Here is a 13237-nt window from a genome sequence, read left to right on the forward strand (position 1 = left end):
CGCAGTCATCAACTTCCGGTGTCAGGGGCTGTCTGGGAGACGGAGCAGAAAAAGCGGGCATACAGAAACCTTTATTGTTTTGTCCAGGGTTAAACGCCCTTAAAGCTTTCTTTTTTTATTTAGAAAGTCAAACAGCTTCCGTTTGTAAAACGTTAATCCACCGGGAATCGCATTTGCTCGGGAAATAATCTCATTCATTCGTCCGTAGCAGCAGGCCCATTCTTCTGGACTTTGCTACAAGCTAGTGTGCTAACATTAGCAGGCTAATCTGGACGAGCACGTTTTTCTTTCTCAAGCATCCATGTCTGTTACGTTGTAAATACACACCACGGTGCTTATGTGTGTACTTGTGATTAATTATTGGTGATTCGTCGCAAAATAAAATACTTATTAAAGCCGACTCGTCGAAGCTAAATAGAGCTAACCGCTTGCATTTAAAAGTGTAGCTCGCTTTGTTGCTAGCTTTAGCTAGCCACTAAACAACGCAGTCTCAGAGAGTCTAGCAGGCTTCCGCCCAGAGATGTCGGACTACGACGAGTTCGAGAGACAACTGTCTGAAAACAAACAAGGTAAATACATCGCACATACATAACCAGAAGGAGGAAATATTTGTTTTATAGATTTAAACATCCTCCATCAGTATTACAATAATGGATGCGTCTATTTACAGGACGCTGAAAGGCTTTTCATTGTCACGCAGTTAAAAAGCCACTTTAAGTGTAAAGCAGCTCCACCATTTCTCTTAAACTAGTTTTATTCACTTTTAATTATTTTCCAAAAGGAGCCTTTTAAAAACTGAATTTCAGTGTTTTTTTTTTTACTTATCTCACACGCACCGTATATTAACCTCACACTAGCACGCATTAGCTGCAGTTCAGTTAATGAACCTATCCTTTTTTATTTTCATATCACATTTAACGTATGCAAAAACATGTTGGTCATATGTTTCATGTTTATTCTTCGAAAAATTATTTAATCTTTCTTTTTTTATATTGTTTCCAGATCTGGAGAGTTTGAGAACTTGATCGTATTTGCAGATTTATTTCCATTTCCAGTTAACGCAGAAGTTTTTATATTGATGATTTATATTCAATTTACATCTCATTCTTATTTGCTTACCACTCTGGGTTTATTATATTTAGGTAGGTATTTTGGCAAAAAGTGAAGTCAATATAATTGTATCTCTAAGACCTGTAGAAAACATTCCACGTGCTTCTAAGACCATGTGTTTGCAGGTAGGTTACAGTTTAAGACAATTATGGTCTTACACTGCTGAAAGTATGATGGAGGAACTTTAAGATTGCTTGTATTAAAAGTCTGCCTCATTATTGTAGAATATAATAATACTGTACCATTTAACAAAGATACTCTGCTCATATTGTTCTTCAGTTTGAAGTTTAAAACTATTTTAACTGCTAGTTTGGTGGTTCAGCACACCCCTTTGTATTAAATCGATATTTAATATTTAGTTTAAAGTTAGCTGGTATAAGGAACTAAGAGAAAGTTTAGTTCGATTGCTAAAAAAAAGGTCTTCTTCGGCTCTGTTATGTATGGTGGTATATCAGATTATAAGCTACCATCCAATATGTAATTTTGACAGTGTCATTTAAATCTTTGTAACTCTTACAAAGATTTGCAATTTTGAAATAAAATAAGAATGTTGATTTAGCTTTAGAAATATCCCACCAGGAAGGCCAAATGGTTATCAGAGGGGCGTTATATCACTTTGTTTGTGACAACATTCACAGTTATGTTATGATTCTACGGGAATTTTGAGCATTATAAATGTTCATAATCAGTTTTATTTATAACATGAGAGATTTTCCTTCTAGCCTTCAACAAATAAAACCTAATTATAGCCTTTTTAACATAGAAATATTTCTATAGGCAGGTTTTGATTCACTTCTAAAGTGAGTTAAAGTCCTCAGATTGTTGGCTGTCTTTCCTGTTCAAATGTAACGCAGACATGTTGGTTTACAACCGCTCATTCCCACAGCTGAAAGGGACAAAGAGAACCGCCACCACCGCCGCTCCTCGTCCCGCAGCCGCAGCAGAGAGAGGAAAAGGAGGAGCAGAGACAGGGACAGACGCAGCAGGGACCGCCGTGGAGACAGTAAGGAGCGGAGACACAGGCGCAGGTTGGTATCAGCGTTTGGTGACACCATAGGATTTCTGTTTTATTAACTCTACACCTGCTTTGGTGTGAATGTTGATCAGATTGACCTACTCAAACGTCGAAGGTATTAAGGAAACATGGGAAACAGTGGCGCTTGGTTAGATTTGCTAAAAAAGAAAACACCCAAACCAACAACTGGTGTCTTTAACCCTTTGAATATTAAATTATCATGAGGATCTTATAACCAATAAATTCTTAAACATTTCCACAGTATTAGATTATTTACCTGTTAAGTGGTGTAGAAGATATTAGCTGTTGTTGGAACATGTCGTTTTCTGCATTTTTAATGTTAAACCTTTTTTCTTTTTTGTTTTGCTTTGGGAAGTTTTTCACGCAGCTGTAAGTTCAAGTTTGGTTGAACAGCATCTGTCATACAGGGGACAAAAATCCATCTGTTGTGAAAGATGCAATGATCAAATTTATTTACAAGTTTTTCCATGAGGGTTTTTATGCTCCTATTGCTGAAACAATCAAAATTAATGTCATTAATCCAATTCTGTAATAATCGACACCTAATTTTGTAATCGATTAATCATTAACTGGAGTATAGTCACAAAACTTGCCTTTAACTGACAGAGCAACCCACTTGGAGAAGCAATTATACCAACATAATTATATATATATATATATATATATATATATATATATATATATATATACATTTTGCATGTAAGTAAAAAAAAAAAAGCTGTCAGTATGCTCTATCCCGAACTCCTCAAGTGAAAAAGTTTTAGTTTCACCTGGTTTAATTTCGTAAAATGTCTTCTTTGGCTCTCTGATTATTAATCTAAAAAAATAATACAGATTAATCGATCTGCAAAATTATTGTTAGTTGCAGCCCTCTCCTGTTGGTAATCTTGTTACTATTTTTTATTTTTATTTTTTATTGATACTGCAGTGCAAAACAGTTGTGATAATTGTGTGTCAGCAGGTTTACCTTTAGGTTCCATTTTGTAAATCAGAAAATTAAGACTATTGAGTCATAATTTACGGGGATCTACAAAAAGGGCACGGGTTGATATTTTAAGCTCCTAAACCAAGAGAAGTGATTGTTGTGCCTCGGTGAGCAGAAAACTGCCCATACAACTCTTGTTGCAGATATGACAAGATTGTGTTTGCTCCTCTTTCATGGGGGAATGAAATTTGCATTTAGCTTAAGAAAAAGGGCCTCATATACTTTAACTCTTAGCTAAAAAAAAATCCTGCACCTCATGTTGGCGGTCATGTTGAGCATTTTCTCAACTGTTTTCTTTCAGGTGATTATAAGATCTTGTATTCAAGTGTTAAGTTCTGGTGAATGGCAGGGTTAATAGGACTGGAATTTTGTGATGTGTAAATGTTAACAGTTGATTTGATGTTAAGAGAAATGTCAATCCCTTCCAATGTCATTTCAGCTCACCATCCAGCTACCCTCAGGACAAAGCTGGAAGGTAATACAGCAAACTAAGACAAAGCTGTTTTGTGAATTGATGCAACAATTGTCTATTTACAGACATTTTACAGTTTTAAAAGTAATTGACCAGATGGGGGTCTGCTACCACTCCTTTTTGTTTTATTGTCAGTATATGTTTTAATGGATGCTAATTCTGATTTTGTATATTTCAGAAAATACAAACTAATGCTGCTGTAGTGGTCTCTTGGTTACTCTACAGAAAGTTTAGTTCAATTTGATAATGTTTGTAATGGTCTGCCTCCTGTTTTCCCTACAGCCGTTCTCCCCATCGTGAGAAGAAGAAGAAGGTGAAGAAGTACTGGGATGTCCCTCCACCTGGTTTTGAACATATTACTCCCATGCAGTACAAAGCCATGCAAGGTGCCTCTTTCCCTCAATCCATATATATTTCATCTTCTTAGTTAAACTTACTGTCAGTCTGGATGAAAAAAGCAAAGTTTATTCAGTAGTAGTACAATATAAATAGTATTTTACAATATTTTCCTCCCTATTTTCTTCCAAGTTGAGTAGTTGTACCCTTCTGTCCCTTTTTTTTTTTTTTTTTTTTAATCCATAAAGCCATTCATTGATAACGGGATTTTAAAACGGATTATTCTAAAACTGTTGTAGGAACACTTGAATGCAAACATGGATGAAATGATGACATGGAGAAATGTGTGTAGATTTTAAAACACTTTATTTATTTCCAAGCCGCCGGGCAAATCCCAGCCACAGCCCTCCTGCCTACCATGACCCCAGATGGCCTGGCTGTTACTCCCACCCCTGTCCCCGTGGTGGGCAGTCAGATGACCCGTCAAGCTCGCCGTCTCTATGTGGGCAACATCCCATTTGGCATTACAGAGGTGAAAACTTCCTCCCAACAATGCATTTTTAAAGCATTTGCCTTTTAAATAAAATTGAAACATTGGATGGATTATTTGATCGTCTCTCTCTCTCCCATGCAGGAGTCTATGATGGACTTTTTTAATGCCCAGATGCGTTTGGGGGGTCTCACTCAGGCCCCTGGAAATCCTGTCCTTGCTGTACAGATCAACCAGGATAAGAACTTTGCCTTCCTGGAGGTGAGATCATTCTACAGGGACCATCATTTGTGATTACTTCATATAAACCAACCCCGGTTTGTTGATGTTACTTTTTAGTTCAATCACCTGTAATTATGTCTGTGCAGTTCCGTTCAGTGGATGAAACAACGCAGGCGATGGCCTTTGATGGCATCATCTTTCAAGGCCAGAGTCTCAAAATCCGTCGTCCCCATGATTACCAGCCCCTGCCTGGCATGAGCGAGAACCCCAGTGTCTATGTGCCGGGTACACAGACAATTAATGGTTTTTAACCTCAGTTGCTTGTCACAATTCATAATATTCATTAAAATTACATCAGTATTGCAGTGATCCGTAACCTTCTGATTTGATGTATTCTGCTCTAATCCTTGTACATGATGCAGGTGTGGTGTCCACAGTGGTGCCAGATTCGGCTCACAAGCTCTTCATAGGGGGTTTGCCGAACTACCTGAATGATGACCAGGTTTGTGTTTTGCCTTTAAACTGATTATTTCCTGTTTTTTTTAACACATCTGTTTTTTTGTTTAGCATTCACAAGCCTTGAAAAGTTAGAGATTAACTACATCCAAGATTCTAGTCAAAGATGATGGAAACATGAGGACTTAGTGTAATGTCTTTGATATATTTGATCTCTAACCAACACATCTGTCTTCCAGGTGAAGGAGCTGTTGACATCATTTGGCCCTCTGAAGGCTTTCAACCTGGTGAAAGACAGTGCCACAGGACTATCTAAAGGATATGCTTTCTGTGAATATGTTGATGTCAACTTGAATGATCAGGTAACTGATCCCCGAAACAGAAAATGTACATCAGTGATCTGTTTGTCAGGAGAATATGAGTAATCGTTGGTATCCTTGTAGGCTATTGCTGGACTCAACGGCATGCAGTTGGGTGACAAGAAGCTCCTGGTGCAAAGAGCCAGCGTGGGATCCAAAAACGCCACTCTGGTGAGTTTTCAGCTGCTTGACAGATGACAGCAGGGGGGTGGGAGGATAGAGGCTGTTTCAAGTCAAATAAAGACAATTTTATGTTTTACAAGGTATCTTCTTCAGCTGCTCATCTTTCAAAAATGGCAGCTAGTAAATGCGAAAGTCATTCATTATTTATGAGTTGTTGTTTTTTTTTTTTTTGGTAAGGTTTTGTGTTTAGATGATGAGGAATAAACCAGAGTCCTAGTAGAAAAAAATCACGATAATGCTACCTAAATTCATTAGAGAAAAACTTCTGATCCATGTATAACTTTTACAACAAAAATCAAGGCATTATCTTTGTATAAAAGATTTCATCCAATTAATTCCCAAACAGTTTTGAATCCATTTTTTTGTGGTAGTGAATTATTTTATTACAATGCATGTATCAGGACCCCTTATTCTGAATTGTACTTTCTTTGCCTTACTTTTCCCAAGTCTGACCTCCTGTCTGACTTAGCAGATCTACCAAAATGTAGGGATTCTGCTCTGTTATCTTTCAAAGGAAGGAATCTCAATCATGCTTCAGGGAAATGGTTCCAACCAAATCAGCTGCATTGACTAGAATGAATTTTGACTTGCTAATAAGTTTATGAACCCAGATTTACACTGAAACCAGTGCGCTGGGAAAACAAATGGGCGCTGCTCTTTTGAGCTTGTTTTATTTGGTGCCCTCCTTCTGTTTAGCAGAATAATAATTGAAATGCTTCATTGTAGGATGTTCAAAGAATAATGAAGGTTATAAATTCTGCAGTAATATTTCTCCAAAGCAACTATTTATTATGTTTAACAAAAAATAAAAACCCCAAAACACACCTGAAATTCTAAACATGGGGAACTGTTTCTTCCACAGGGAAGTTGAGTCATGTTCAGTTTTCATGGCTTCAGAATGATTGGGCAACATATGAAAATTGCATCCCTTAGCTCAAAATGTAGGGCAGGTTTTCAGATTGGTTGCAGTTAAGCAGAGTGAGCATCTCTTTTTACGCTGCCTATTCAGATGAAGTGGCTGTTATCACCAACATGTTTATTACATACAATCAAATTAAATAAAATATTTTTTTCTCTAAAAACAGGAAATTTACATTTTACTCATTTTATTTCAAAGTACTCTGCTCCATCCAGTATTCCAAGTATTTTCTCTTCATAGTCCTTGCTAACCTGTACATCCAGTCTGCAGGTAGTGTTCTATTTTTTTTTTTTTTTTTTTTTTTTGTGAAAATCTTTAATAGTGAACATACTGGTGTTCAAATATGCAACGGAAGGGATTTGCATGATTCAATTTAGGTTATTTATGTAGTGCCAATTCACAACAAATGTCATCTCAAGGCACTTTACAGTTCACCAGATGATACAGTCACAATGATTCAAAGTTTTCTATCTAAGGAAAACCTGTTGATTGCATCGACTCATTTACTTGAATGCAATCCCTCACACTAAGAATGCTTGTAGCGTCGGTGGAGAGGAAAAAAAAACTCCCTTTTAGTTTTCGAGCCAGCTCCCATGTCAGAGAATAAAGAGAGCACATCCAGTCAGTCAGAGAAATAGGACTACACTGAAAAACAGGCTGATCTTAAACATGATGACCTGAAAGCTGTCATGAATTAAATATGCTTCACACTTGATTGTTGCTGATTAGACAGGCTTTCTGTATGATTATGGCCAGCTGATTTAAATAAATGTTGCTTTTTTTCTCCCCTTGCAGACAACCATAAACCAGACACCTGTGACGCTGCAGGTACCAGGCTTAAACAGCTCTGTCACTCAGATGGGCGGCCTGCCCACTGAAGTTCTCTGTCTGATGAACATGGTGGCCCCGGAGGAGCTCCTGGATGATGAAGAATATGAGGAGATTGTGGAGGACGTCAGGGAAGAGTGTAGCAAGTATGGCCAAGTAAAGAGCATCGAAATACCCCGACCAGTGGACGGCTTGGAGGTGCCTGGGACTGGCAAGGTAGGCAAACCTCAATGTTGGAATGTTTCTCACATTGCAGCTACAAACTTTTAGAAATTGTATTTGGATTGTTTTCTTCAATACTCTTACTTTAAAAGTATAGTTTTGAGATGATTTTATTTAGTACCGAAGTGGGCTTAATATATACAGTGAGGAAAATAAGTATTTGAACCCCCTGCTATTTTGCAAGTTCTCCCACTTAGAAATCATGGAGGGGTCTCAAATTTTCATCATAGGTGCATGTCTATTGGGAGAGACATAATAAAAAAAAAAACACAAAACCCTGTAATCATTATATATGATATATTTTTTTTTTTACTTTTTATTTGTCTGATACAACCGCAAATAATTATTTGAACACGTATATCAGCTAGATTTCTGACCCTCAAAGACCTGTTAGTCTACCTTCAAAATGTCCACCTCCACTCACACACATAAATTAGATGCCACTTGAGGTGTTAACTGCATAAAGACGCCTGTACACCCCATACAATAAGAGTCCAACTACTAATATTGCCAAGACCAAAAAGCTGTCCAAATGAAAGAAGTTAAACATGACTGTCAGTCTCCCTCGGACTGGAGCTCCATGCAACATCTCCCCTCGTGGGGCCTAATGATCCTAAGAAAGATGAGGAATCAGCCCAGAACTACACGGGAGGAGCTGGTCAATGACCTGAAAAGAGCTGAGACCACCGTTTCCAAGGTTACTGTTGGTAATGCACTAAACCATCATGCATGGCACGGAAGGTTCCCCTGCTTAGACAAGCACATGTCAAGGCCCATCTTAAGTTTACCAATGACCATTTGGATGATCCAGAGGAGTCATGGGACAAAGTCATGTGGTCAGATTAGTTAAAAATGTTGGTCTTTTTGGTCATAATTTCACTTACTGTGTTTGGAGGAAGAAGAATGATAAGTGCCATCCAAAGAACACCATCCCTACTGTGAAGCATGGGGGTGTTAGCATCATGCTTTGGGGGTGTTTTTCTGCACATTGGGCAGGGCGATTGCCCTGTATTAAGGAAAGGATGATTGGGGCCATGCATTGTGAGATTTTGGGGAACAACCTCCTTCCCTCAGTTAGTGCATTGAAGATGGGTCGAGGCTGGTTCTTTCAACATGACAATGACCTGAAGCAAGCAGCCAGGATAACCACGGAGTGGCTCTGGAAGAAGCATATCAAGGTTCTGGCGTGGCATAGCTAGTTTCCAGACCTAAACCCAATAGAGAATCTTTGGAGGGAGCTCAAACTATGTGTTTCTCAGTGACAGCCCAGAAACATGACCGATGTAGAGAGGATCTGTGTGGAGGGGTGGGCCAACATCCCTCCTGCAGTGTGTGGAAATGTGGTGGAAAAAACGACAGGAAACGTTTGACATCGGTAATTGCAAACAAAGGTTACTGTACCAAATATTAACCTTGATTTTCTCGGGTGTTGAAATTAATATTTGCAGCTGTATAATACAAATAAGTAATTAAAAAAAATCATACATTGTGATTTCTGGAATTCCTGGATCTCACAATTAAAAATTTAAATACTTATTTTCTTCACTGTTAGCGTGGATAATTGTTTTGTTTTTGATTTTTTATGGGGTTGTTGCATGATGCAGTGTTATAACAATCAAGGTAGTATTATTTTGTTTTTGGTAAATTATGGTGCTTTCTGTCCTCTGACTTTGCTTTGTTTTCTTTTTCCAGATCTTTGTGGAGTTTACTTCAGTTTTTGATTCCCAGAAAGCTATGCAGGGGCTGACTGGAAGAAAGTTTGCCAACAGGGTGGTCGTGACAAAATACTGCGATCCAGATGCTTATCACCGCCGGGACTTCTGGTAGATGTGATGGAGGGTAAAAAAAAGAAAAAAAGGGGTGGGGGGTGGGGGGGTCTTAATATTAAAGAAATTGCCCATTTCCAGACTAGCCCTTGGAATAATTTGGTTGAGCAACATTTCAGGTAGATTTCTTTTTTTTTTTTTTTTTTTTTTTTTTTTTTTACTTTTAATCACTTGACAAATGACTTCCACAATATCTGGTTCATAGTTTGAGAGTTACATGACATGTTCAGATGTTAAACTGTATTTGCCATTTTATCGGAAGAAGAATGGAGTTTATTCAGCATACATAACGCAGGGCTAGGTTTGGGTGCTAGTGGCGTAGCTGGGTGGGGGGATTCCATAAAGATTTTTGAGAAAATTGTGTATTAACAAGGGCCAGGAATTGGGGTTTGCAGTTTTTTTTTATACTTTGTCAGACCTAGGTGTCAGTTTTGAAAAGAGGGAGGGTACACCACACTCTAAAGCTTTGTATTTAAATGGAGTGAACCTGTTTTAAGTAAAGTCAAAGGAGCTGCCGTACAGAATGAGTAGACAATTCTGATCGAGAGGCGTATAGGTGAAATAAATGAGCGCGTGTTTGAACCAGGAATAAAACAGCAGACGAAGGGCATATTCAGTTGATTTAATGTAGATACACGGTAGCTTTAACATCCACCTCTGTCATTATCGTTAGAGAGGAGACCTTTTTTTTTTCCCCTTCAGGTATCTTGTTCCTCCATTTGATCAAACTGCTACCCCTCTGTCTGATTGGACTCTATCTGAATGTCAGCTGTAATTGTTCTGATACTGTGCGTAGCTTCTCTGATTCAAGCTGTATTATCACCTTTTATTAAAGCTGCAAAGTAACACTGCTGAAAGAAAAAAAATTAAAACGATTCTATTTTCTTTCTTTCTTTTTTTTTCTCTTTAACTACTTGCCCAGATTTTGTGAAACAGCTCATAAACATTTGACCTTGATTCAGAGTAAGATAGAACTGAGGAAGACTGGGAGAGAAAAACGGCTTTATAATCAGTGGGGAAACATCTCATCTTTACCAGCAGGCCTTAATGTTATTAAATGTTAATTGACATTGGAGAGAAACTTGGCTTGCCCCTCTTTCAGTGACCATATATTTTCATACGTGTCACTCTTTTGTACCTTCAGTACAGCTCAGTGTTTCTTTTCAAAATTGGTTTGGATCTAAAATGTGTTTGTGTAACATCTCCACCTAATTTGAAAAGAGCAAATACACGTGTAACTAGTATCAAAGGCTCACGTCCTGAAGAATAAAACCAAATCCACCTTTTTCTTTTGACTGTCCTCAGATTTGATAAATTAGTAAATTGATGGGCCATCACTAATCCTTTTCTATACATTTAGGCCTTTTAGAGATGAATGAATCCCCTTTAAGCACAGAATATTCATCGCTCCTCTGCTCTACTTCAGTATAGATGTTACAGCCAGCTGTGTGCGCCAAACAAAAACTAATTTCTATCACCTCCCCAGTCCTTTTCCATTCACTTCTCAAGGACCACCTTTTGCACTGTACAGGCTCGATGATAAACTTTCATTTGATACTTATTGCTCCGCAAGATGTCGCTTAAGAGTGTGTCAGAATAACACTTTTGAGATGTTACTCCTTACTTTTTTCAGAATCTTGTCTGTCTGTTATTTTTTTTCCCTCTAAAAACAAAAATGTGATTTCTTAAATGATTTAAACCTATAAAAGAGCAGCATCTAGTTTGTACAAGCAGTCTTTTGTTTGTCCAGTTTGTTTTCCAATGTTGATTAAAAGCTGAATTTACATGACTGTTGGCTTTTCTTCTTATTGTGCTCCCCCACAGTCTGGTCAGTGTTAGAAGACATTTGGACATAATTATTGATCCCCTCGTTTTATGAAAAAACCTACAATGGTCAAACAAATAACATGTACCTGACAAAAGTAATGATAAAAGTCTGAAAATTAACAAATTAAAGTCAGACATTGCCTATAACTATTCTCTAACAGAATTATCTTCTGTTCTAATAACTTAAAACTGAATGAAAATAATGGTAGGAATGTAAGCCTGAATGATCTCATTTAAAGTTTGGGTTTATGACTTTTAATTTTAGACTTATTGTATCCATGCAGTCAGGAGAGTTTAAAAATGCTTCATTTAAAAGCAAAAGTTCATTAAGTTATCTAATTGTTTCCCAAGTTGGAGTCTAGGAATAGATTAAAGAACTATAACTGTGTACTTGGTTCCAGGAATGCAAAACTAAAAATACAGCACCTGATCTATCTATGGGAGACTTGAGGTAAAAGCTGGGGAATACTAGATCGATTTTATGGATAAACAAAAATTTATTGCTGAACCCTTAATTTAGTCTTTGTTTGAAAATCATTGTAGTTTAACACTAGATGTCCCAGAGATTTTCAGTTTCCTGCAAGCCCCCCTCCCCTCTGCAAGTTTGTGTATTCACTCTGCCTTGCTAACTGTCTCTATTGTAATGCAAATAACCTGTGATATGACCAGCCCTTCTACATTAAGACTGGATAAAGGCTGAAACAAACTGGCATCAAGACCATGTTCCAAGCACTTTTCAGTACCTGCCCCTGCAACATCATACCTTTTTGCAGGAATATATTTATATGTCATATCTAAATCTTTTATTTAGGCAAACCTATTGAACAACCAGATATCATAGTGGTCCTAGTTCCTGAGCTGAGAACAAGTCATAACCATGCTTTTCCAACAAGGCAAGGCAGAGCCTATTTCTATTGTCCATTCACCAACAGACTCATTCATATTGCAAAGCTCACTATATGAAAGAAAGAATAATTGTATTTTGTCTTGTCTCGCCTTTTTATGTCATTCAAAATTTAATCTTAGAGAATGACAAACAGTATGCCTTTAGTATTGGAGTAACATATATGTCACAAAAGGAACAGCCCTAGTCTCTTCATCTCACAATGCTGTCTCATGTGTTCTTCCTTTATTGCCTTTTCTTGCATACAAATGTTACAAAGTTCATTTGCAAGTAGCAGAATTAACTTTGGTGGACTCTCTTTGGTCCCTGTGCACGGCTTGTACAACACATGCTCGTCTGTTGCAGCCAAGGTTGTACGCCAAGCCAAGCTTGAAATCTCAATAACTCTGAGTCGATCTGCTGGGCCTATTTATTCTGGGAGCTATACTTCCCACCCACAACCTTTACATTTCCCCCTGCCGCCAGATTGGAATTTGCGCTGGAAACGGGTTTCCAGCACAAAACCGGCTTTCCGCTGGAAATCATGAGCGGATGATGTTTGCTTGTTTGCCCTTTAGTAAATAGGGCAGATGGTCATTGTTGTATAAATATTCTTGTCAGCTGATGGAGATGTTTTCATTGTACAGATCAGTTGGGGGGACTGGAGCCCAATTCCCACCCCAAACAGCTCAGTTTTGAAAAACAACAGACAAAAGGTATAGCCTCAGAAAGTTTTTTTTTTATTTCAGATAAAGAAAAACAGTCTACATATGGATAAAGCACTAAATATAATGTGGAAAAATGTAAAATGCAATTGTCCCATCTAGCAGTTTCCACATTCCCATGGCGAGCCTTTCCTACATTTGCCACAGGTAAATTTGCCGCAGTGGACACAATGTTCAGTACTTCTGTTGTTATTGCAGAGTATGCGCACCTGGCATTGAGTCTTTTTCTGCTGGGAAACTCTCATCTCACGACGTAGCTGTTTTTGCTCTTCCTCTTGTGTCTTTTCCTGCAGGAGCCTGTTTTTGAGTTCCTCTGAAAGCTCCAGCATGAACAGTCGACGACTTTCTTTGGATCCTG

The 13237-nt window shown here is 38.0% G+C and overlaps 1 protein-coding gene across 4 annotated transcripts; it reads left to right on the plus strand.

The window, feature by feature from the left end:
* On the plus strand, positions 1 to 9475 carry u2af2a (U2 small nuclear RNA auxiliary factor 2a). 4 transcript variants are annotated; one of them, XM_038284270.1, is made up of 12 exons: positions 1 to 569; positions 1997 to 2138; positions 3571 to 3606; positions 3886 to 3989; positions 4320 to 4471; positions 4574 to 4690; positions 4798 to 4954; positions 5074 to 5153; positions 5347 to 5469; positions 5551 to 5637; positions 7364 to 7612; positions 9311 to 9475. In XM_038284270.1, exons 1-12 carry the CDS (start codon positions 521 to 523, stop codon positions 9443 to 9445), a joined length of 1431 nt encoding a protein of 476 aa, XP_038140198.1. In that variant the 5' UTR covers positions 1 to 520; the 3' UTR covers positions 9446 to 9475. The 4 variants fall into 4 exon arrangements, with proteins under 4 accessions (XP_038140198.1, XP_038140199.1, XP_038140200.1 ...); XM_038284271.1 differs by having other exon boundaries at positions 4798 to 4936; positions 9311 to 9445; XM_038284272.1 differs by lacking the exon at positions 3571 to 3606 and having other exon boundaries at positions 9311 to 9445.
* The last annotated feature ends 3762 nt before the right edge of the window (positions 9476 to 13237 follow it).

The sequence above is a fragment of the Cyprinodon tularosa genome, unplaced genomic scaffold (genome assembly GCF_016077235.1).
Source record: "Cyprinodon tularosa strain WSP-4 unplaced genomic scaffold, ASM1607723v1 ctg2, whole genome shotgun sequence".
In the NCBI taxonomy this organism is placed as follows: Eukaryota; Metazoa; Chordata; class Actinopteri; order Cyprinodontiformes; family Cyprinodontidae; genus Cyprinodon; species Cyprinodon tularosa.